At 36.7% G+C, this 27,123-nt stretch overlaps 1 protein-coding gene across 3 annotated transcripts in view; it reads right to left on the bottom strand.

The window, feature by feature from the left end:
- STIM2 (stromal interaction molecule 2) overlaps positions 1–27,123 on the bottom strand; it is a 182,310-nt gene that overhangs the window by 4,792 nt on the left and 150,395 nt on the right. For 2 of the 3 annotated variants that reach the window (XM_019962556.2, XM_070791254.1), the window contains exons 5-12: positions 24,436–24,551; positions 21,135–21,312; positions 20,435–20,612; positions 14,566–14,733; positions 14,276–14,299; positions 13,773–13,873; positions 13,239–13,477; positions 1,300–1,573 (exon numbers count right to left, since the gene is read on the bottom strand). In XM_019962556.2, coding sequence (XP_019818115.2) covers positions 1,300–1,573; positions 13,239–13,477; positions 13,773–13,873; positions 14,276–14,299; positions 14,566–14,733; positions 20,435–20,612; positions 21,135–21,312; positions 24,436–24,551 — 1,278 coding nt within the window. The remainder of the gene's footprint in view (positions 1–1,299; positions 1,574–13,238; positions 13,478–13,772; positions 13,874–14,275; positions 14,300–14,565; positions 14,734–20,434; positions 20,613–21,134; positions 21,313–24,435; positions 24,552–27,123) is intronic. The other variant, XM_019962557.2, reaches the window with a different exon arrangement.

The raw sequence follows: 27,123 nt of genomic DNA, 5'->3' as shown, positions 1-27,123 counted from the left end.
AGAAACTATTAACAGTTTTCCTGTCACTTATTCCTCCTCCAAAAAAGGAATACGGTTTAGAAAGAGAGATCCCCAACAACATGAGGTCTCACTGGACTAGAACACACTGCTACTATATCCATTTTATAGAAAAAGAAACTGTTGTGAATATAAGTTCCTCCTTTAAGTTCCTACACCTTTAGCATCTGATACTGCATGCTTACTAGCAAGTACTAGCATGCAACAGAACAAATCATTAAGTGACAACAAATATTTTAAAACCTGAGGCATTCATATTTAATGTTTCTTTGTGCTCAAGCATACTGAGGTTCATGCCTTTACAGTTTACATATAAAACTGTTCATTCAGTTCAGTTCAGTTCAGTTTAGTCGCTCAGTCGTGTTCGACTCTTTGCGACCCCATGAATTGCAGCACGCCAGGCCTCCCTGTCCATCACTGACTGCCGGAGTTCACTCAAACTCACGTCCATCGAGTCGGTGATGCCATCCAGCCATCTCATCCTCTGTCGCCCCTTTCTCCTCCTGCCCCCAATCCCTCCCAGCATCAGAGTCTTTTTCAATGAGTCAACTCTTCATTAGACAAGTTGATATTCTGAGACTTGAGTCAATTGTGTTCAATGGCCTCTAATAGTTATATCTCAAAATATCCTAGGTCTGCAGTGGGCAGATTTCTAAGATGGTTCCCCAATTCCCAGCCCTGGTACACACACATCTTCTCCCAGTTAGTTATTAATCAACACTACCATAGGTGCTGCTATGAAGGGATCTTGCAGGTATAATTAAGGACCAAATCTGTTCATCTTTAGAGAGATTATTATTCAGGTAAGCCTTTTAAATTTGGGTCTAGAGATCAGAGATAAAGGAAGGCAGAGATTCCAAGCAAAGGAGGCACAGAGGCCACACGTGGATGGCAAGGAATAGCGGGTAGCCTCTGGAAACTGAGAGGAGCCCCAGCTGAGAGCAGACACAGAAACCGGCACCTCAGTCCTAGCTCCACAAGGAACTGAACTCTGCCACAACCAAGTGAACTTCGATGAGGCCCCGCAAGCTCCAGGTGAGAACAAAGCCCAGCCAACACTTTGATTTTCACCTTGTGGGACCCTCAGCAGAAAACCTAGCCACACCAAGCTTGGACTTTTGCATGCAGAACTGACAGCTAATACCATTGGGGTGTTGTTAGAAGCCCTGTGGTAACGTGTTATGCAGCAAAAGAAAATCAATACCACACACCACTCCTTCCCCCCCACCTCCTCCCACCCACCCAGCCAGACACAGACTGTACTTCATTCATTGCCAGTACCATTGCTTTTCTGCAGAGAAGTAGATGGCCTCCTCCTCCTCTTCATTCCGATACAGAGCAGGGCAACTTGACACTGAGAGGATATCTGGATCAGGGGAAGGCAACGAGTGCTGCGTGTGCGGCAGATGGTGGGGGTGCCGTGGGTGTGATGGATGCGGGGTGTGTGCAGGAAGCTGAGCTCGCTGAGACTGGGGGGAGGACTGCATGATGCTGCGGCGGGAGCGACACAAGCTGCTGCTTCTGGCCAGTGATGCAGCAGGTTTAGCCATGGTCCCTGAAAACCAAGCAGAAATAAATGGCAATGCTCATAAAGCCCACTGCTCCTTGCCCGCATGCTACAGAGACACACTGACGAGAGCTGGTGGCAGTGCCACCAGCGAATCTACCATTACTGCAGGAAGTGACTGTACCCGTGTTACCATCCTCTCTCACCTATGATTCTCAGGAAAGCTAAGAAGTGAAAACATGTAACAAAAATAAAAACAGGTCTGAAAAATAAACAGACATGAACATAAACACTTGAGGTTTTAATATAATAATTGGCATTACTAACCTAAAAGCTTAAATATTTACCTATGATAACAAATCCTTATATTTAAAAATCAACATAGCATAAAGACAGCACAACTTGTTTGAACACTGAGACATTTTAAATCAAGAATCATTAAATACTGTATATACAGTCTCACTACTTTTTAGACAAAGGTTAGATAAAAACTTGTTTCTTAAACACTGACTATTGTGGAACTAACCAGAAGTCTTAGATTACCTTCTACCTGCTCCTAGTCTCAGTCTAGACCTATGCTGATTGTAGACAAACTTCCCCTACATGCTTAAATCTTCACTGAATGGGCACCTCATTTCTTTGCCTTAATGGAAACAGAGTTCTCCTAACACTGCTCAAGCTGAAGCTATTCCTTCTTACAGAACTCCTATCTGTGGCATCAGCACATCACACTGATGGCCTTCTCATTCCCCAATACTGTCTGCAAACTCTCACTCCTTGTATAAAGACGTGTTTCTTCTCTGCTCACACTATTCAGCTCACACATGAATTTCTCACTTCCACCTCACTAGGCACTTGCTGTTCAGTCATTCTCTTTCCAGTTCATCCAACCTCTCATCAACTTGAGCCATCTCATCCGTAAGACCATCACCTCAACCAATCATGCTTCTCATCTCTTCTCACCAGACATTCACCTCTATTCTACTCCACCACCCACTCTCATGCCTTGGTCTCACCATTATTCAAAACTCCCATTTTTTGAAATAGTAAGTCTAAGATACCAAATAATCTAGACTCTGACCACATTTCTACCTTTCAAGCTCACACGTCCTGTTCCTTCCACTACCTGTCCCATTCTTGACCCTCAGCTCCATGACCCTATTCTACTGATTGTCCCTTCTGCTGCCTTTATTTTCATCCTCTCCCTTCCATTTCCCATCAGCACTTAAAAAAGTTGAAAAAACAAACCCAAGAAACAGATAAACCACAACAGCGACAACAAAGCCTCCTCTACGTGTCCTGGTTTCAGCGGACACACTATTCCTTCTCATGTAATGGATCAGTGTTGCTTTCTCCTCTACTTTATCTTCACTCACTCAGGGAAAAAATGGTAAAGTGCTCCCATATGATTTCGCTACAACTACTGTTAACAAAGTTATGATAAACGTCCTCACTGCTAAGTTCAGTGAGTATCTCCACCCTTTCTTACCACCGAATCAGCACGTGATCTTATTAGTTTGTCCTTTCCTCGACTTCTCCAACCATCTTCTCACCTCTTCCTTTACTCACTGCTTCAAAGTTCTATTCTAGGCCTCGTTCTATTCTTGTTCCACTTTTTCTTCTCAACAAATTTCATCCACTCCCATTACTTCAAACTATCCTTTGCAGTCAACAGAAGTCCAAATCTGTGACTCCAGCTTTCATGTTTTTTCTAAACTTCGGAACTTCACATTCACCTGCTTACTGGACATTTAAGTATTCCACAGATGTCCATACTGAATTCAACATTTTCATCCCAAACACACTCCTCCTTCTCTGTTCTTTACCTTGGTTTAAAAAAAAAAAAAAAAAAAAAAGCTATCACACCTCACCTAGTTACATGAATTGGACAAACCAGATATTCTTGATACTCCTCTTCCTTCATCATAATCTACATCTAGTTAATCATAAAGGGTTTCTAATTCTACCTCCTCAATCCGTCTCACATCTGTCCACTCCCCCCTCCACCACCACTGCATTATGCTGAACTACTGTACCAGACTAATAACTGATCTTTCTCCTCCAACCTACTCTCCATGCAGCGGCCTGCACAATCTCTTTACGATGGAAAAGGAATATGACATTTTATTGCCTAGAACACTTGATTCCCATTAATTCTAGGATTAGGATAAAGCCAAACACCTTAACATGGCTTAGAATGCCCTATTTATCTAGCCCCTAACTTGGAACTGGTGTCCCTCTTTTCTGTTATAGGAATACTAGGAAAAGATATTCATCTCACACTTCCATTCCTCATCTCATCTCTCCCTTGACCTCTGATTTCAGGTTTTTGCTTAAAAAGCAGCTCCTCCAGGAACTTTCCTAGCCCCTCCAAATTTAAGGTCAGCATTTCCCCCCTTGTTCTCACATGGCAATACCACAGAGTATTTTCACATCATAAAACTTTTCGCATTGAATGGCTCTTGTTGGTCTTCCACTAGACTGCATGTTTCATGAAGGAATTAACTGTGTAAAATGTTCAGCACTGCATCACAACAACTAGCACAGAGCCAGGCAAAAAAGCAGATGTACAATAAGTATTTACTGAGTGAATCAGTAAGCTGAATTCAGTGAGTGAATCAATGAACAACTCAAATAGAAACAGCCAATGAAATATCTTGATGGAGTAAAAAAAAAGATGAAATTGAAAGGAATATTTTCATAATATTTGACTACCTCCATAATGGACTACCTCCATAGAAAGCTTTTTTGAAGCACAAATTATACAATATGAAAATACTAATTTAGTAGGCCAACAGTTAGAATTGTACTTACTTATGATTCATATATTACAGAACTAGAAGATTTCCAATATCGGAATCTTCCAAAGTCCAATATCACTTCACCAAAGAAGAAATAACATCCTACAAATACTAAAAGAATGTATCCAGGCTGACACAGATAATTAAGTTCTACAACTCTTAGCATATGATGCAGCCATTCTCATCAGCCACTGCTTATTTGGTATATACAGTAAAATGTAGCCACATTCAGCCATGACTAGAAGTGATGAGAAAGACTAGGAAGAATTAGGGTTCCCTGCTTGCAAAAAATGAGTATTACAAATATGGAAAGATGTGTCTCTAAGAAGGTTTAAGAAAAAAATTAAATATATTACATGAGGAAAATTCTAAGTAATCCAATAAAAAATATACCACGAAGATAAGAAGCAGTACATGGGTCACATATGGAATTGTTTACAACTCTACAATTCTCTTGAAAAATTTTCTTGTCACATATGTTGCCATTTCTTTCACTTAAAGAAATGTACAAATCCTTCCATTAGAGGTATATACACTTATAGAGTTGAGGGTCCTTCTTCCTTGTGGCTTAATGAGGTCTACAGAAGGCTGCACTCAGTTATAACACCATAAAACTCAAGTAGAATTAAAAAGCAGTTTGTTTTGACCTTGGATAACAAACTCTTCTATACATAGGTGAATATGTTTAATATCTCCAGGCAATTATTAATTCTCAATGAAAGTCTACAGCTATCTCATCCTGTGATTTATCAGAGTAGTGAAACACTGAAGTTTACTATACAGAAATTTATTTCTGAGATAATTTTTCATTCTAGTATCAGTAATTACATACAAAAGCAAAGCGGTTTAATATGACGCTATTTTGCACACTGTACTTCCTTATGACAAAGAAGGGAAAATTCTGTTTTGAATAAGGGGGTCCCCCTACCACCAACAACCGAAAATAATAAGTAATATATGGACTTCTGGTTCTAGCAGTATGGCAGTCAAAGATAACCTGACCACCATTCCCAACCCCTCAGCCCCTAACCACACATTTTAAATATCCTCAAATACTTCATTATGTGGAATAAAATAAAACAATAGTTTTAAGTGCATACCTGACTGTGAAAGGAAGAAGAGAAAATTCTCAGATGCCAAACAAAGACTAAAGCCAGAGCTAACAGGCTTGTGAGTGATGCGGGAACTGCTGTGGGAGGGGCTCAGTTTCAGTACTTTAAGGCTTTGGGTTTTAATTTGGGGCTATAAATGACAGCTAGAGCCCACATAAGGGGAGGAAAAGGAATCAAGAGTGAGTGTTCTGGATAAAAGCTTAGTCCTGGAAGGGCCACCACCCTCCTCAGTGGGAGGGTGTATTGCAAAAAAAATCTGACCAACGAACAAAGGAACTTCCTTCAATGCAAGTTCTGTCGATATAGGAATCTAAAAAGGTTCTTGTGGAAACATCAGTACTCTGGGTGTTCAATACTCAAACTCAGTACAAGCTAACTCATACTACCTTGGAGATCAAGTTTTTACTACCACAAAAGTCTGTGAAACTCAAATTCAAGAAGTTAACAACAACAAAAAAAAAGGATGGTTCTGAGTAGGTGAAGCCCTTGAAACTAGTGCCAGAGCAAAACAAATCATATTGAGGAGCTCTTCACAAAGTGTTTCCCAGGAGGAAGGAAAAAAAGCAAATCCCTTTAAGATAGTTCTTACTCCTACTCCTCACAAATGTTTCCCAGGAGGAAGAAAAAAAAAAGCAAATCCCTTTAAGATAGTTCAGAACAACACTTAAGGAGAAGCCATCTGCTATGCAAACTCAAGAAACAGGTGCAATAATTCATCAAGATCACCAAGTAATACAATTATCAAATAAAACTAAAAAATAAGATGTTTAAGATCATTAAATTATAAAATAAAAACTGAAAATACGAGAAAAGGAAAAGCATTAAAAAACAAGTCGATTTTATGAAGAATCAAGGAGAACAGAAATGAAAAGTCACTGAAATTGAAAATTCAAGCAACAGGTTAAACAAAATTAGAGCTGCAGAAAGAATAAGTAATCTAGAAGACAAATCTAAGGAAATTTCTCTGAATGCAGCACAATTAGATAAGAAGAAAGGTTAAGAGATATGGAATATAAAATAAAATCCAGCATGTAACTAGAGGCTAATATTAGTCTTATATTTCTATATAGCTAATATTACAGTAGGAGTAAACAGAAGAAAAATAATATTCAAAGAGAAAATTACTAATAATTTTCCATAATTAAAGAGAGATACACATCTTCAGATTCAAAAGCATACCAAGTATCTGGGGAAAATTCTATACCTAATTATATTACAATAGAACTATATTATAAAAGAAAATGAAAACATTCTCTAGGCAATGAGAGAAAATAAGAGATTAACTAAAAAGAAATGAGAACAATCTACCTTACTAGAACTTCTCAACAGTAACAATAAGGGGCCAGAAAATGCTCTCAAAATATTATGGGAGAAACAATTATTAATTTAGAATTTGATATCCTATTAAATAACTATTCTAAAGTGAGAGTGAAAAAAAAAAGACATTTTCAGGCTAAGAAAAAATTTACCATCCCAGTCACTCCCTGAAAGAACTTTTATCAAAAAATATATTTTTAAGGAAGAAGAAAAAAGGAAAGAATGAAGAAAATACAATGAACAGAGAAACACATAAATATTTCTCAACAATGATGGAATAAAACAAAAAAAATGATTTTTGAAGGGTATTCAAAAGAAAATACTAGACAACATTAATATATAAGATGGGGAGGGGAGTGTCTAAAATTAAAGGATCTGAAGAACCTTAGGAGAATGATAGACAAGCTGAGAAGAGGTGTAGAAAATAGACAAAATAATATGCCAGAGATAAATCCAAATGGATCAACAAGCAGATTAAAGGTAATTAGATTAAGTTGACCACAGCTGGCAACAGAAATCCTCAAAGAGAATGCAATGAAGTAACAGTTACTGCTATTTCTTATACAGACATATTCTAGAGTCTGATGATGGAAAAAACTTTAAGAAAGAGAAAAGATTATGTTGGCAAATATTAATGAAAAGAAAGCTGCTTTAGCTATTTTAATATCAAATAATACAAACTTGAAGGCAAAAAGTACTGTTAGCTGTACAGCAGTCTCTGCATAATCATAAAAGAACAGTTGATCTTCTAGAAAGATACAGTGAACTTGTATTTACCACATAACTTGGTTCAAACTATATAAAACAGAAATGAGCAGAATCACAAGAATAAACTGATAAATATGAGCGTTCTTAACACATCTTTCTGTAACTGATAGAAAAGTAGACAAAAATATAGGTATATAGAAGATTTTTCATAACTAATACATGATTAACTAACAATGCAGTGCCCTATAACTAACAACTAGGAAAAGAGTTTTCAGATATGTGTGCAAAATTTTAAATATTCAATCAAATAAATGCTAGGTTATGAACCAAGTCTCAGTTAAATTCAGTTCAGTTACTCAGTTGTTTCCGACTCTTTGTGACCCCATGAATTGCAGCATGCCAGGCCTCCCTGTCCATCACCAACTCCCAGAGTTCACTCAAACTCACGTCCATTGAGTCGGTGATGCCATCCAGCCATCTCATCCTCTATTCCCTTCTCCTCCTGCCCCCAATCCCTCCCAGCATCACAGTCTTTTCCAATGAGTCAACTCTTCGCGTGAGGTGGCCAAAGTACTGGAGTTTCAGTTTTAGCATCAGTCCATCCAAAGAACACCCAGGACTGATCTCCTTTAGAATGGACTGGTTGGATCTCCTTGCAGTCCAAGGGACTCTCAAGAGTCTTCTCCAACACCACAGTTCAAAAGCATCAATTCTTCAGCGCTCAGCTTTCTTCATAGTCCAACTCTCACATCCATACATGACTACTGGAAAAACCATAGCCTTGACTAGACAGACCTTTGTTGGCAAAGTAATGTCTCTGCTTTTGAATATGCTATCTAGGTCATAACTGAATATGCTATTCAACATAATTGAATATGCTATTCAGGTCATAACTTTCCTTCCAAGGAGTAAGCGTCTTTTAATTTCATGGCTGCAGTCACCATCTGCAGTGATTTGGGAGCCCCAAAAAATAAAGTCTGACACTGTTTCCACTTTTTCCCCATCTATTTCCCATGAAGTGATGGGACCAGATGCCAGGATCTTCGTTTTCTGAATGTTGAGCTTTAAGCCAACTTTTTCACTCTCCTCTTTCACTTTCATCAAGAGGCTTTTGAGTTCCTCTTCACTTTCTGCCATAAGGGTGGTGTCATCTGCATATCTGAGGTTATTGAGATTTCTCCCGGCAATCTTGATTCCAGCTTGTGCTTCTTCCAGCCCAGTGTTTCTCATGATGTACTCTACATAGAAGTTAAATAAGCAGGGTGACAATATACAGCCTTGACGTACTCCTTTTCCTATTTGGAACCAGTCTGTTGTTCCATGTCCAGTTCTAACTGTTGCTTCCTGACCTGCATATAGGTTTCTCAAGAGGCAGGTCAGGTGGTCTGGTATTCCCATCTCTTTCAGAATTTTCCACAGTTTATTGTCATGCACACAGTCAAAGGCTTTTGCATAGTCAATAAAGCAGAAATAGATGTTTTTCTGGAACTCTCTTGCTTTTTCCATGATCCAGCAGATGTTGGCAATTTGATCTCTGGTTCCTCTGCCTTTTCTAAAACCAGCTTGAACATCTGGAAGTTCATGGTTCACATATTGCCAAAGCCTGGCTTGGAGAATTTTGAGCATTACTTTACTAGTGTGTGAGATGAGTGCAATTGTGCGGTAGTTTGAGCATTCTTTGGCATTGCCTTTCTTTGGGATTGGAATGAAAACTGACCTTTTCCAGTCCTGTGGCCACTGTTGAGTCTTCCAAATTTGCTGGCATATTGAATGCAGCACTTTCACAGCATCATCTTTCAGGATTTGAAATAGCTCCACTGGAATTCCATCACCTCCGCTAGCTAGGAAAATAGTTTTCATACATGTGTGCAAAATTTTAAATATTCAATCAAATAAATGCTAGGTTATGAACCAAGTCTCAGGAGATACCAAAGAATAAATGTTATACAGGTGCAATTCTCTAACCAGGATACAATTAGAAATTGATAAGTGAAGATATTTTAAAAAAATTAAGGACCAAATAAACAACTAAACAAGCACACTACATTTGGAAATGAAAACATATACTCCTAGGTAATTAATATCTCAAGGAAGAGACATTTTAAAAGTTGGAAACATTTTTAAAACTAGATGACGATCAAACTACACGTATCAAAACTCGTAGGTTCAGTTAAAGTGGTTCTCGGAGGGAAATCTATAGCCATAAAATCATATATTAGCAAAATGGGAAGCCTGAAAATTCATAAACCATTTTGAAAACAACTTGGCAACAACTCTTAAGAAATGCTTTCCCAACAAGTTAGAGATTTCTAGGTGTCCACCCAGAGAAACTCTCCAAGTCAGGAAGAAGGAGACAGAGATAAGGATACTCACTGCAGTTTGTTTGCAAGAGCGTAAGAGCAGAAAGAAATGGCAACCCACTCCAGTTTTCTTGCCTGGAGAATCCAGGGACGGGAGAGCCTTGTGGGCTGCCGTCTATGGGGTCTCACAGAGTCGGACACGACTGAAGCGACTTAGCAGCAAGAGCAGAAAGCACCTATCTTGGCAGAAAAATGGATAAACTGTAGTTTACTGCCTTGTGCGTGTTCCCTCATTAAGGTGTGTCCGACTCTTTACAAACCCATGGACTGCAGCATGCCAGGCTGCCCTGTACTTCACTGTTTCCTGGACTTTGCTCAAACTCATGTCCATTGAGTTGGCGATGCTATCTAACCATCTCTTCCTCTGCCACCCTCTTCTTTTTTGGCCTTCAGTCTTTCCCAACATCAGGGTCTTTCCCAATGGGTCAGCTCTTCACATCAGCTGGCCAGAGTACTGGGGCTTCAGTTTCACCATCAGCCCTTCCAGTGCATATTCAGGGTTAATTTGCTTTAGGATTGACTGGTTTGATCTCCTTGGAGTCCAAGGGACTCAAGAATTTTCTCCAGTACCATAATTTGAAAGCATCGATTCTTCAGCGCTCAGCCTTCTTTATGGTCCAACTCTCACATCCATACATGAGTACTGGAAAAACCATAGCTTTGACTACACGGGCCTTGTTGGCAAAGTGATGTCTCTGCTTTTTAATATGCTGTCTAGGTTTGTCATAGCTCTCCTTCCAAGTAAAAAGCATCTTTTAATTCTGTGACTGTAGTCACCATCCACAGTGATTTTGGAGCCTAAGAAAATAAAATCTGTCACTGCTTCCACTTTTCCCCCTTCTATTTGCCATGAAGTGATGGGACTGGATGCCACAATCTTAGTTTATTATTACAATACATAAATAAATATACTGTGGTTAACTCATATTAAACCGTTTTAGTGAATTTAATTAATCTGTATATAAACATGGAAATTCTCTGAAACATATTGGTGAGCAAAAAGTTGTGAAATGATACCTACAGCGTGATCATATTTATGTACATTTTTAAATAACCAATTGTATCTACTGCTTACAGCTATAGCTGCATGTAATAAAAGTACAAAAGGCTTTAGAAGACACACAACAACTTCAGTAGGAAGGGGAGATGACTTATTTTCTTTTTTCAGAGAAAAAGAAAGATGAATAAAGCAAAATGTTATCTTCATAGTAAATAAGTAATTTATTTTCAGCATTTTTAAGCATATCTGAAGAGCTTTATAGTAAGAAATTTTAAATAAATTGCTACTACAATCCTACTATAAATATTTAGTAGACACTATAAAGGTCATAGGAAAACAACTATTACCTGTTCTCCTATCCACACAGAGCTAACCTTTGATAATATTTTCTTTTTTATTTGTACATACTTAAACATATACAAGATTATTCTGTATACGGTTCTATAATCTTTTGTTTGGCACTTAGCATACCACAGGCAGGTCTCCTTGTCATTACTTCACACTCAGACAATTTACCGCACATCCATGGTGCAGATTTAAAACTGCTTTAAAGAATATATAATGAAGACCCTTCATTCTACCCTAGACCCTAGTACTGCTGCCAAGAGTTTATCTATCAGGTCTAGAAATTATGCTTTCTGTCCCTAAACAAAGTATTACTTTTGTGCCACTGGGTGGAGACAGAGCTCTCAAAGTGTAATCTCTGGTATAACTTATTTTCCACAGATAATAAAATTCAGCATTTCTAAAACATCATACTGAATTTAAAATCAGTTCTTGTACTTTCTTATTTTTAAAAGTTCAGATTTCCCTGTATATCACAATCATAAAGAAATTATTCACATTTGGTTGTAAGTTTTGTTTTAAATGCACATGTAGATATCTCGTCCTAATCAAAAAGTACTTTAAAAAAAAGGGAAAGAAAAAAACTTGTTAATTTTAGGGAATACATATACACATACTTCTGTTACTGAATACTGTTTCTAAGGAGAAACTGTAACTGAAAAGCTATCATTTTCAAACAAAACCATATACTTACAAATCAGTATGCATATGGCAAGCTTAAAGGCAGCCTAAGGGCACATAATTCTGATAAACACAAGTTGACAGCAGAGGGGCCCACATCTAGATAAAACTCTGCAGTCCTCACTATTCTGCAGCATGTGGAGGTGAAGTGACTGAGGTCACACACGTGCAGTATGTAAGTGCAGTGAAGACTGCATACAATCCGCCCTCTCCCCTGTTCCTCTTGTAAGAGGTTAATGTCTCCCCAATCTGCTTGTATTACCTGTCTACCATTAAACTAGATAATTAAAATCACAGATATGAACACAAGCAAATAAGTCACTAATTATTTGCAAATTTAGGGCTTTATTTCATAAAATTGCTTTAAAATTAGAACACTTTCTAAATCTTAACTTTTAGGAAAGCTCTATCAACTGACAGAAAAATTCAAACTGGAAAATCGTCATATATCATGATTTGTCTCAAATCTCTGTGTAAGTTTTCAACTGATCAATGATTAAATTTTGTGCTCCATTCTTTGGAATCTTGTTCTATATATACTGTTTCAAAAGGGTTACAAAGATTGGGAAAATGTATCAGATAAGCAATAATAAGGATAAATAGTTCTTCAAATAATTTCTAATGTAAGAAATATATATTTTAAATTTAATCTCTGTAACTTTGCAAAAATTCCAAATATTAATAAATTATAAAATATTAAAACTTTACCTTTCTACCAAAATGTAGAAACATTGTAAACATCTTCAAAGAATAGAGCATAACAAAGCAATTATAATGAAAATTGTACATGTTAAAACCACCTCTGGGAGAAGCACCACCTTCTAGCAACAAAAAGATACATTTTATAAACATAAACACATTTAACTTTGTTTAAAGTTGAATGGATTTAGTGCTTTATGAGTTAAATACAGCAGGATAATATTCTCAAATAAAAAGACAGAATTGGAAAAGCAAAACAAAATACTATGAAACATGCCTATTGGGACAGCAACTCAATTTAAAATACACTGACTGGCTCAAAGTCACAGAGCTGGTTAGTGAGTGGCAGAGCTAGGATTGGAGCTTAGGTTTCTAAGGCCTTCCGCTAATTTTTAGTTTCTACTATAGATAATGCTATCATATGAAAGGATGTTTTGCCTCAAAGTTCAGCATTTCATTCATACAATGACTCAGCATGTATGATGTGCTATTATATATGCGTACATACATATGTATACCACACATACCTTATATAGTATTCTCAAACAGTAAACACAATGAACAAAAAGAAAAAAAAATGAAGAATTAACTAAATTTTTATTATAGATTTCAAAGCAAATGATTCATAAAAGGTATGGTACAAAGTTAATTGTTAAATTGTATCAGCTCTTTTTTGAACTAACCACTTACCTGGAAACTGTGACACTATTGGGGGTGTATCTTCATCTAAATCATCTACTCCTCCAGCTATGGGATAGGGTGGAATGGAGACTCTGGGCATCACTACCCAGCTGTGATCACAATAAAGGGAAGAGGTGAGGCTGGGGAGTCCCGAGTTATGGGCTATCTGAAAACCACAGATCTTCTCTATCTGTTGCCAGCGAAAAAGTCGTTCTCGTAAACAAGTTGTCAACTCAGAAAGAGCTTTCCTGGAAAAGCCAATATAGGAATTACTTCTTGCATCAAAAAGTCTTTAATACAGCACTGAAAACAGGCAACTATATCAGCAGACCAAGGCAGTTAACCAATTTCCAAAAGAAATTATCCCCTCTTAGAATGAGCACAAAGGATATAAGAGAACATGATTAAATGACAAATGAAACCATAAATTGTCTATAAATAACAAATTAAAATTAAAAATTATCTATAATTACAAATTAAAACAAATTGTCTATAAATTTCTACACAATAAAAATAGACAGATAACTGCAATAAGATTCTTACTTTGCTTCCAGAATTTTGTGGTCTACCTCATCTAAGGAGGAGCTATGTGCAACATGTAGAGTTCCAAAGACTGTGCTCCTCTTCTTTTTAATTTTCTCTGCCTACAAGCCCAAGGAGAGAAAAATAAGGCTCAGTTTGGGGGAAAAAACACACACTAATAAGGTTTATTTTGTCTTGAATATATTAATAATTATAAAATCAATGGAGAATTATTAGCCAAGACATAGCCCTATTTTCTAAAAAAGGAAAACAGATGAGGGAGAAAGCATGCTTTCCTAAGCCAAACCCTGTTCTGGAGAATTTTTTCTCTTTATTTCCATGGATCAGAAAGACCTGAATCTTCTATTTAAAACTAGAAGAACATAAACTATATCCTACTGCAATGGCGGTGTTAGTGAATGCACTGAGTTTTTTATTGTTCTTTTTCACTAGAAATCAGAATAAGACTCAATAATTTCACACAATTATTAATAGTCAGACATTAATTTCTAGTAACTACTAACCTGAATCAGATATGAAGCAGCAACCTAGAGGAGAAAAGCTCTGTATAAAACATTTATGATCATGATAGTAGGGATGATTTTTAAATGATACTAAGGTCATTCTGAAAGGTGTACCCTTCTCTTAAAAAAGTAACTTTACTCTTCAGCCTATGATTACAAGAGTCAATCTACCCACTAAGTTCCAATTCATGAAAGAATCTGTGATACTAAAAATTTTATTCAGGCCTTTACACACCAACTGGTTAATCCCTTTAGAAATGTTAGTAAGTTTAGTCGATATAGTCGAGTACCTCATCCTTAGCAATAGCTAGCTGCATTTCAGCATTCTGTCTTTTTATATTGTAGTACTGGACTTCTACTTCATGTGTTAGCTGAAGCCATTTTTGAAGTGCATCTGGAACAGACCAGCTGCTTCTGAGTTCAAATTCTTTTTCCGCCTTTTTTAGAGCCATTCGAACCTGAGAGGGAGGGAGGGAAAAAAAAAAGAGAAGGAGGAGGAGGAGCGGAGGAGAGGGAGGTACAAAGAGATGCAAAGGAAAGTGGCAGAAGTTGGAGACAGAGAAATTTCTCTTTTTTAAAACTATTTAAATTAAGCTTAAAAAAAAAAGAAATTAAGATTTTTTTAAGTACCAGAATTAAAAGAAAAAAGCAATTTGAATTATACTCTTTGTAAAATCACAGTCTAAAATGATATTTCTAACATTAAAACAAAAGTTAAAGATTTAAGTACATCTTAAACTCACTAAGCAAGGTTGTAAAAAGCCAGAGGGTGAGAGGGAGCTTACATCTCTCTTAGGTTGCAATACTGCATTTTCACATTTTACAACAGCCAGACTCAACTGAGAGACAAAAACCCAGGGCATGTACCAACTGAAATGGATAGTATTTTTCTCATAACGTGTTTTTTTTGTTTGTTTATGGACAGGATATGAAGAAGTATCCAAAACAGGGTGAATACTTGTCCTATTACCCCTTCTAATGTTCCCAGAAGACTCTGCTGGGAACTATACACTATAGAGACTCTGCTGGGAACTATAAACTATAATTATACACTCATTTTTTAAGTAATTATACCATTTTAAAAAAGGTTTTCAGAAATCTTCTTTATGCCAGTTATTCCTCATTGTTATGAGCACATCTGCCTCTTATAGTCTGTTTTATATCACCTCTATTTAATTTTTTCCTGCTTCTGACACATCAAAAAGTAGATAAATTAACACCTGCAGACCAAATGTAAATTTCAAGAAAACAGACTGTGAGTGAGATTCATCTTGATTTTTCCAAGGGAAACTATGAATAGCTTCAGTGTCAGAATGTGTAAGTTTTTCTTCTAGTCAACTTTTAGGGAAGGCAGACAACAAACAGAAAATTAAAATGCTTAGTGTGTGAGTTTGTGAGGTGGCATTAAGTGCTAACAAAAAACCTCTTAGGGACAGTCTAAGAAAATGACACAGAGGAAGAGATAACCTATTCTAGGAATGATTCATTTAAAAACTAGCAAGAGCTCAAGCTAAGGATGTGTAAAGATACATGATGGAATTTATGAAATTATGCACACATATTCAAGACATATGCAAGACACACATGAAATTATGCACACATATTCAAGACAAGACACACATATTCAGACATCCTTCGGGAGCACCAAAACTGCAAATTAATTTTTCCAAAGTTAAGTAAACTGAAACTTCATTCCTAAACTAATGTGCAAAGGAATGTCTGATCTGATAAAATCTAATTTATTTAAATAAATCTTACATGCCAGAGTAAACTAGAATACTAGACACAAATTTCTGATAAAGAGAACAGCTGTCAGATACTACAAGACAAAAAATGTAGAAAAATATTTTTTAAAACTTTTTCAAGTTTCCTAAAAACTTTCTGAAACTCTAAAACCATCAGACAGGAAGTAAATAATTCAAAATGTAGACATTAACAGGGAAAGTAAAACAACACTTACTTAAGACAAATCATAAGCAACACTTGCCTGACGCGATTAGCTATGCAATATGCTTGGGACAATACTGTGCTTAATAAGACAGCTGGCAGGGCCCTGCGGCGTCCTTGCTAATCTCTCAGGAAAGAAGCTGAGCTCAGGTCCTGTGACACGGAGTTCTATGTAACACTACAAAGTGAAGGTCACACGCCTGTCTTCTTATAAAGCTAAAATTTCTGTACATTTTCATTGTCATGTAAGTATACAGATAATCTGAACAAATTCACTCATGTTTTTCTCATTAAGATTTTCCTTAATGTTGTGTCCATAAATGTATTTCCCCCAAAGAGCTCAATAAAGAGGGAAATAGATGCAGTGAAAATTGAATAATGAATAGTTTTTACAATGATGAATTAAGTTGTTTCAAAATACAATAATTATATAATTTTTGTGTCTTAGGACTAAAACAGTACTAAAAACATGGTATCACACATAAAAACAACCTAAGTATCTGAAAACATGGCTTCTGGACCTGACTTTATGATTTATACCTCTGTGAGCTTCTTTCAGAAAGGCAATGCCAAAGAATGCTCAAACTACCACACAATTGCACTCATCTCACACACTAGGAAAGTAATGCTCAAAATTCTCCAAGGCAGGCTTCAGCAATACGTTAACCGTGAACTTCCTGATGTTCAAGCTGGTTTTAGAAAAGGCAGAGGAACCAGAGATCAAATTGCCAGCATCTGCTGGATCATGGAAAAAGCAAGAGAGTTCCAGAAAAACATCTATTTCTGCTTTATTGACTATGCAAAAGCCTTTGACTGTGTGGATGACAATAAACTGTAGAAAATTCTGAAAGAGATGGGAATACCAGACCACCTGACCCGCCTCTTGAGAAATTTGTATGCAGGTCAGGAAGCAACAGTTAGAACTGGACATGGAACAACAGACTGGTTCCAAATAAGAAAAGGAGTTCGTCAAGGCTGTATATTGTCACCCTGTTTATTTAACTTATATGCAGAGTACATCATGAGAAACTCTGGGCTGGAAGAAACACAAGCTGGAATCAAGATTGCCGGGAGAAATATCAATCACCTCAGACATGCAGATGACACCACCCTTATGGCAGAAAGTGAAGAGGAACTAAAAAGCCTCTTGATGAAAGTGAAAGTGGAGAGTGAAAAAGTTGGCTTAAAGCTCAACATTCAGGAAACGAAGATCATGGCATCTGGTCCCATCACTTCATGGGAAATAGATGGGGAAACAGTGGAAACAGTGTCAGACTTTATTTTTCTGGGCTCCAAAATCACTGCAGATAGTGACTGCAGCCATGAAATTAAAAGACGCTTACTCCTTGGAAGGAAAGTTATGTCCAACCTAGATAGCATATTCAAAAGCAGAGATATTACTTTGCCAACAAAGGTCCATCTTCTAAAGGCTATGGTTTTTCCTGTGGTCATGTATGGATGTGAGAGTTAGACTGTGAAGAAAGCTGAGAGCCAAAGAATTGATGCTTTTGAACTGTGGTGTTGGAGAAGACTCTTGAGAGTCCCTTGGACTGCAAGGAGATCCAACCAGTCCATTCTGAAGGAGATCAGCCCTGGGATTTCTTTGGAAGGAATGATGCTGAAGCTGAAACTCCAATACTTTGGCCACCTCATGTGAAGAGTTGACTCATTGGAAAAGAGTCTGATGCTGGGAGGGATTGGGGGCAGGAGGAGAAGGGGACGACAGAGGATGAGATGGCTGGATGGCATCACTGACTCGATGGACGTGAGTCTGAGTGAACTCCGGGAGTTTGTGATAGACAGGGAGGCCTGGCATGCTGCGATTCATGGGGTCACAAAGAGTCGGACACAACTAAGCAACTGAACTGAACTGAAATGAGCTTCTTTCTTTCCTTTCTGAGGCTTATTGTTGTTTCATGTATAACAGGGGTACTATGACTTGTCCTGATTTTAAGTTTCTTAAGACTTTAAGAACAAAATAATTTATGTATTTAAACCACACAAAATATAGTCGTACTATTATTCATCCAAAAGCTCCTGTTTAACGGAAATTAACAAAATATATACCAGTTTTTCTGCCTTTTAATTTTGAGGAGTTGATTACCCATCACATAAAATACAATAAAGCTTTAAACTATGTGGGATTGTGGATTATGTGACATAATATGTAAATTAATTTCCCAGTTAAACTTACTTCTATAAACAAAGCTTTTAATAGCAGTATGGGAAAACATGGACTTTGGAATAAGACGCATGTAATCATCTTCCCTTAGCCACATAATAGCTGTGTTACCTATGGCAAGTTATTTAACTTCTCTGCGTACACATCTCATCTGTAAATAAGAATGTATCTATGTACAGTGAGGATTAAAATTTATGAGCAAACCGTTTGCAATGATGTACACAGCATAAAGTTTTGGCATACAGTAAGCACTCATAAAATTGTGTTTCTTGTTACCATAATCACATAGGATAGAGTTCTTTTTAAATACCCAATTCTCTCCTTTACACTTAGTGACTGAGGATCTCATTAGGATCATTAAGTTTGTGCTGGGTTGTAATATCCTGGTAATCTTAGGGTCTACCATGGAGTGCAAGGCCTCGAGGCTCCAAACCTCAGACTAGAATACTTGTGATTAAGAGGTCCTTCCTTACATGGTGTCTTTTCCTCTCGCTGAGGGGCAGTCTCCATTATAACATGCTATCAGTTTATGTCTCTATAGAAGTTTTCCCTCTACTGCTTTCTGATTTGTTCTTTCTTATCTGCAAAGATCAGAAAAACAGTTAACAAACGTTTTAGTTTAGCACTGGGAACAAACCAAGACTTGAATTCTCATTGAGAAGAGGTATGGAGTTGTCACAGAAGTAAAAAACATAAAATTAATTCTCAAACACAGGCTAATTTTAGCTAGGCCTTTTTTGTGAACTCCTTGTTTCTTTACTACATTCTGTAGAAAGAAGGTTCTATCAGGTAAACAGGACCAGACTGAAAAATAAGTCTAAGAGTCATTTTAGAGAACAAACTCCTTACAGGGAAAAGACTCAAAAGACAATGTCTAGGGTATGAGAGAAAGAAAAGTTAACAGTTAACAAAAGAGATAGCTGCATTCAGTCAGACAAGTCCTACCAAAAATGACAATCCTGAAGAACTAGTACCATACACTGAACATTTTCTGATGAGTTTAAGTTTAAACTGAAACTCATTCATAACTTAATTTTTATTTCATATTTAGCACCTGACTGAGAAGGCAACAGTGCATAAAGCAAAGTGGGAGGCAGAATACCTAAGTTCTTGGCCCTCTCTTATGAGTCACTCTCTAAACTTGAACACACTTTCTTGTCTTCATTTTGTTCCTCAGATTCTTTATCAGTAAACAAAGGGTCAAAGTCAGAAGAAGGAGATGACATTATGGAAGCAGAGGTTGGAGCAACAGGCTTTGAAGAGGAAGGAAGGGGCCATGAGCCAAGAAATGCAGGCAGCCTCTAGAAGTTGGACAAGGCAAGGAAACAGATCCTCCCCAGAGCCTCCAGAAGGAATGCAGCCTTGTAGACCTATTTTAGACTCTGACTGCAAGAACCCTAAGATAATCACGATGTGTTGTTTTAAGCTACTAAGTTTGTGGTAATTTTTTATAGCAGAATTAGAAAACTAATACATCTACCTATGAAGATATTCTCCTGCGACCTCCCCACCTTCTCTGAAGGATAGTGCAATGCCTGAATTCCATCCTGAGTAAATGCACAGTAGAAGCAGACACTGGAAAGGACACCTTTTGGACAACTTCAAAATCTGTAGCACAGAATGTTCTAAAACCATCCAACAGGATTCAAATGGATTTTTAATAGAGATTATTAACATGAGCAGAGAAGTTTAACATTACACATACTAATACTTTACTACTAGGTTATAGTCAGAAACTGAGACATACTACAGATGTTAAATAAACATCTTAGGTTTACTCAAGACAACATGGCATGGGCTAGGACTTCATGAATGAGTGAACATAATGCTAACTTTATCTTTTAGTTGGTTCTTTGTTTTTTGCTGTATGAACTCTGCCCAATGCTAACAATATGGACAGGTGACCCTATTACTGACCAAGGAAGAATATACGATGGAACAAATCTAGGAGACTGAACAAAATTTAAAAAAAAAATCCTCAGAGTAACAATACAAATTTCCTCACAAACTCTTCTTAAAAATGTAAATACCTGTTCCAATTCCTGCTCTGCATACTGACGTCTACTCAGTTCACATTCAGCTCCCTCCCTCAGCTCTCTCAGTCGAAAAGCTTCTTCCTTTGCGTAATTGATTTCATCCATCATTTTGCGCTCCAGATTTTGCTTTTCTACAGCAACATTTCTGTTCTCTTCCTGTGCCTTTTCAAGCCTTACAGAATAAACATGAAAATTCCTCACAAAAGTTTCCAAAACTTCATTATTTTAGTGAAGAATAAATATGTATCAAGCAATAATATACATGTTTTGATCAAAATTCGCAGCCATTTCTATTAATCTTAAATCTGGACAAAAAAAATCAGGTAACATACTAGATAGCTATTTGGTTTATCTTGGCCTAAAAATACAGAAATAGCATGGAAATACTCTTCAGGAAAAAGACTTTTCAAAAATTGATAATTATTTAAGTCATGTTTAAAATAAAATTTAACTACACATGTAATTCTACCTACATTTGATTTCCACTTGTCTTCTACCCATTTATTCCCTAATGCATATCTTTTTAATAAATTTGTAATTAGGACCTTTCTAAAAATGTGAAATGCAGTGTACACACAATTCCTGATATATATATCAATCTAAATACAAACGCATAAGCACATGCCCACATTACATATTCACAAACTGTATGGTCCCACATAAACAAGATTTATAGCCTTTTTTATCTACTCACCTCTCTTGTAAGTCCATTAGACTTTGCTCTGCAGTTTGTAGACTCTCTAAGTCTTTCATCATTTTTGCAACATGCTCTTTTGATGTCTTATTCTGCGTATAAGCAAACCAACACCCTCCAACACCAATTACTATAGAAACTGTAAGTATAAAATCCTTCATCCAGTTATGAGGAGGGCCTATAAAGAGAATTACAAATGGCAAATTAATCTGAGTATCACAAAATCTCAATACACATGGCCACTTAATTTAAAAAGTAGTAGATATCTAAAAACAAAATATGAAGATGTTCCTCCCATATATAAGCCCCAGCCTTTTACAAATCTTTTCTTCAAATAATCAATGAGTTTATGATAACTACCTGATATACTACACCTATAGGAGGCAGGGGCTTCCCCAGTGGCTCAGTGGTAAAGAATCTGGTTGCAATGCAGGAAATGCAGTTTCGTTCCCTGGGTCAGGAAGGTCCCCTGGAGGAGGAAATGGCAACCCACTCCAGTATTCTTGCCTGGGAAATGCCATGGACAGAGAAGCCTGGCGGGCTATAGTCCATGGGGTCACAAAAGAGCTGGAAATGACTGAGCAACTAAACCACAACAACAGGGGGCAGAGATAACCCCACATGGATGCACTACACCCCTGCTGGTACAGGAGTTAGTGACAAAAATCCTGGAGCATTCTGAAAAAGCACAGTATCTCCAATCACATACACAGGGAATGGTCCTCTATGGGGTGAAGAGTCATAACGAGTATCACCATCACCAGCCCAACTCCTTCCTTCAGACAGTTAGGTAGTGGCCATGCTGTAATACAAAAACTGAAACCCTAATCATTCACCAGAAAGCTTTCTTCCGAAGCATGTAGCCACATAACTAGTTAGGATTAATTAGTGATTCTCAACTGAGAGGGACACTTCCCTCCAGCAGACATTTGACAATTTTTGCTTGTCACAATTCGGGAAGTGGAAGTAGGGCTATTTGCTACTGGTATCCAGTAGGTAGAGGCCAGGGATGTTGCTAAACACCCACTAATGTACAAAATAATCTCTTTCCCGCTCCCACTCTGGTGATAACAAAGAATTATCTGGGAATTATACAGCCTAGAATGCAAATAGTGGCAAGGTTGAGAAACCACGGGTCAAATGATCACGACAAGCCATGTTTTAGGTGGTTTTTTGCCAGAGAGATCTGGGTGACTCGAGGGAAACAGGTGCCAGGGACAGATGTAACCCCCACACTTACTTGTTTCTAAAGTAAGGAGTCAGGAGCCAGGGCCTATTGTCTTCAGTAATACAAAACACAGAAACCGCTAGTCAAATAATTTCCTAGTTTATCTCTGAATGCAGGGGCTCAATTGAGGGATGCAGGGTAACTAATAAAACATGATGTATTATTTGATGTATTGCAAAGAGATTACAGGTGTTCAGTGAAAAACTGCCTAGCTGCCCATACCTCTGGCAGGAAGGAGATATTTTCCATGTTCGACAAGATGAAGAGCTCCACAGAAATGAAAAGTTCTCATGCTTATAAGCCTAGGGTTCATGTATGTTTACATGGTGTGATAAACAGCATGTTCCATGCCAGAGATCCTCAGCGCTACATATTTTCAGAGCAGATACCCTCACCTACAGTGAAAGAGATTCTCTCCTCACTCTTTGGCAGAAGGCTAAAGTCTCAAAAGGATTTGTTTTTATTCTGCCTCGGGCTGAGAGGTTCAGCTCAGGCTCTAGTTCAAATATGAGACTTATTCAGGCTGAACTATAATCACCAGAAATAATAATAAAAAGAGGGACAAGTCTCTAACTATACAACAAATACCATGAACTGGTAAGGATTTCAGTGAAAACTCCTTTAAAATGTATCTCTATTCACTGGATACTGCTAGTTTTTTTTTTTTTTTTTTTTTAAATAATCTTAATGTGGGTGTTCCAACCATAAGTTTCATTCACTCAAGTCATAATTCTAAGACAAACACATTAAAAAGGTAATGCATCATTAACTTCTAAACTAGTTTATTTATTAATACATTTGTTTTCAACATTCTTTGAGACTAGTTTGGTTTCTTTACAAATGATAATACTGTCTGGCTTACAGAATAGTTTGTTCTTGGATCAATAAAATAAAAATATCCCCAATCAACCTCTATATAGAGACAAATGCTATAGTTTAATTCCTATTTTAACCAATAATTCACATGAAAAAACTAGAGTGACTCTCACAGAAGACAATCCCCAATAGATTCAGTTGAAAATTCAGGACAAGGAAAAGGTTAGAAAGGGTATCATCTCCATGGAATGCTTGGCATTTCAATAGTGTTCTATTTCCTAGGTTTGTAATTCCCACCAACAGTGCATTTCCACCAACTCTCACAAAGGGGGGTTCCAGCTGTTTCACCAGCTGCTCTTTTAGCCTGAGCCAAAAAAGAACCACCAGTAAACTCATGGAATGCATCAAACCTCTCCAGTAACCCTTTTTTAAGCAGGGGCACCCCCAACGCAGTATCATAGAAATCTATAAGCCTCTTAACTGCAAAAACTGAGGTAAAATAAACATTAGTTTCTTCATTTATAATTTGTGAAAACCATTTTTCTAGAATTAGTCTTTCCGTTTTGAAAAATAAAATTCCTCTAAAATGTGTACTCTTCAAACAATTTCCCCCCAAAGCTTTCTGAAATCTGAAATTAAATGACGTAAACAAATTAAACTTCCCTTCTGGGAAGAAAGTATTCCTGTAAAGGTAAAGAAGAAGGCTTATTTTCCTTACAAATATGACAAAGCAATTTCTTAAATGTTCTTCCTCAGAACAATCAAATAATATTCTCCACCTTGTGCTTCTGCCAGAATAGTCTGTTCCTTTATACAGTTTCAAGCAGGCCTCTAGGGCCACTGTTTTTGATCTGTATCTTAAAAATCCTTTTCCTGGTAATTAATACAGTCCAGTTAGGATTTATTATTTCATGTCATCAAGATAGTGGGAATGCACCTTTTAAAAAAAGGACTCTAGTGAATATTGAACTATAATAACAAACATTAAAACTGCTATAGAGTTTTAAATCTAGAAATTTAATCAACTTACATATAGTTTTACAACTTTCTACATCAGTAACCAGCTTTGAAAATACCACACGGGATATTTCAATGACAGAAAATCTCATCCTATAAATCTTTTAAGATAGTATTATACTCTTATACCCAACAGAGGATTCTTCTGGTCTACTACCTTTCTTACTTTTTCCTTCTTTAAATAACAACAGATGATCTGATTACTCTTTTTCATCATATTTTGTGCGAGAGAATACTAACGCGTTAGAGGTCCGAACAAAACCACATCCAGCGCCTTGAGCTGAAGTTTTTGTCTATGACTCCGGTCGCTGATTTTCAACTGAGAGATCATAAATGAAAATTCATGCACTGCTATCCTGTTCATTTAAAAAAATACATACATATTAAAAATATTACTAGGATGTACACTTAAATATTTCAGCAACATACTTAATACTTATATATATTAGTGATGATTACTTTAAGAGTTCACCCAAGTGCAATTTAATACTTTATTATATGCAACAAAAACCTTTTCAGTGCAAGCTTAGCAGTGCAAAGACTTCTGTATGTCAATAATTTCATTGCTATATTGATGTTTTTGTTTTCTAAGGTTTCTTTATGCTATAAATTAATGTGATTCAGAAATTTATCAAATTCAAAATATTTTATGATTATTAAATTACCTCTGGCATTTTACCATCATTTCATAAACAACAAGAAAGTTGTAAGCAATTTACTTATTAACACAGCAGACTTAATCATTCTCAGTTTAGATCATATTCATTTTCTTTATAAATAGCATTTTAAAAACCTGTATCTTTACATTCTAATATTTAAACTATTTAAAAGTTCACTGAAGTCATAAATGAAAAGTAAAAAGTCATCGCTGGTTGGGGGAATAAATTGAAGAATATTTGTAATAAGAAGTATAGAACCATTTCACTAGCAATGAAGAAAGTCTGCAGGGTGCCAAAAGGCTCAGGTGAAATAAGGAAATAAAACTGCTTTGTTTTGGACTTCCAATCCAAGCAGGCCAGTAGTTAAGATGTCTTATCAACCAAGTGGGATACAAAGACGAATCTTATGACACAAAGTGTAATAATAATAATAAAACTGTTAATAACAATGACAATTAAAAAAATAAGCATGTATTATGTGCTGAGTACTGTGCCAAGAACTTTTCAAACTCAAAAAATTCTATAATATATGTAAAATTGCCATTTTATAAATGAGGAAACTATGGCAGTTGTAACTTGCCCAAGATGACATAATTAGTAAGAAGACAATTAGTAAGTAAGACAATCCCAATTATCTATGATTCCAATGACTGAACTCTGAACCTTTTATTTAGGAAAATTTCAGGTTACAGAACTCCTATGAGGTTTCCACAAAACTTTAGAGAGTAAAGAACTCTAACTTTCCCTATAGAAAATGCCTACATTCATCATCTCTGTGGGTAAACTTTTGTGTGTAAGCTCTTGTCACATCTTTAATATGACACTTATTAAAGTGCCTGAAGGCAAACTGTGTCTTATCTCTTTATCCCCAAACCTAGCATGGTGCTTGGCAAAAGTAGATGCTTGATAAATGTTTATGTAATAGATGAATGAATGCATGAATGGGGGCAAGAATGAATAGCAATACTATCAGTACACAAAATTTAAGAGAGACAATGAGATGTAGTAAAAACGAAACTATAAAACAGAATTTTATGCAAAGTTCAATATGAGTCCAGAGGTGGAAGGGATTCTACCTGAGTGGGTGAGGATGTCAGGGAAGTTCACACAGGTCTGAAAGGAATGAGGAGGCATGTGTCAGGTGAAGAGAGCCTTAGTATAAGCTCTGGTAACAGAATTACAGAATATAGAAAATACAGTAAAAGGTTTAAGATAACCATGACATGAAAACGAACATAGTTTTACCTACCTACTACAGATGTAATAGTATTTTAAAGTCACAGAAAGGAAACAAAATAATGAATTACTGTAGGTATGTGTACATTTGGAATGTGTAATACATTTCTTATACATTCTTACAAATAGCTCTTATATCTACAGTTACACTACAAAAAGCTTTGTGACGTAGGTAATTAATTGCTACTGCCCCTTTGAATGGACTCCTCTAATCTCTATCACCACATAAAAGGGGCTTGATGAAGACTATGCCAGTTTTTCTTTCCCCTCCATTCAAAAAGGCACCAGTAGGCTGACCTAAAAGTTTTCTTCTGTAGTAACATGTTCACTATTTTGAAAAACTTATCTTGATTAAGTGTGATGTTATCTCAACAATTCTACCAGAATTTGAGGTTATCTCTGATAACTTTCAGGCTTCCCAGATGGCTAAGTGGTAAAGAATCTGCCTGCAATCCAGGAGATGCAGGTTTGATACCTGGGTCTGGAAGGTCCCCTGGAGGAGGAAATAGCAACCCACTCCAGTATTCTTACCTGGGAAAGCCCATGGACAGAGGAGCCTGGTAGGCTACAGGCCATGGAGTCACAAAAGAGTTTGACATGACTTAGTGACTAAAAAACTGAAAATGTTTACTTTACTAAAACAAAAAAAGTGGCCATAACATGTACAGTCAAAATATTGAGCAGCCTGTTTATTTCATGTTGTTATTATGTAAAGAAACTTTCCAAAGGACCACATAAGAAAAGTTGTATAAGTCACAGGGTTAACATAAACAACTTAAAAAACCCTAATCCCACCTTAATGCTCTACTATTCTGTTTTAACTTAGAAATGTGTCTTATTTAAAAAGCAAGAACTCAATTTTTTTTCTTCTTTCCAGCATCTAGTTGCACCATGAATATAAAAAATACTTAATATGCACTTACTGATTTGACTCTTAACCCCATTAATTTCATCATTATAGTCATGTGCACAGTAAAATCAGAAATACTGATGCTCAGAATACATTTAAGGAGATACGGAAACTTTCAACTCG

Source organism: Bos indicus, chromosome 6 (assembly GCF_029378745.1).
Source record: "Bos indicus isolate NIAB-ARS_2022 breed Sahiwal x Tharparkar chromosome 6, NIAB-ARS_B.indTharparkar_mat_pri_1.0, whole genome shotgun sequence".
NCBI classification, from domain to species: domain Eukaryota; kingdom Metazoa; phylum Chordata; class Mammalia; order Artiodactyla; family Bovidae; genus Bos; species Bos indicus.
The sequence above is the reverse complement of the archived record's forward strand: the minus strand, read 5'-3'. Positions and strand labels throughout refer to the sequence as shown.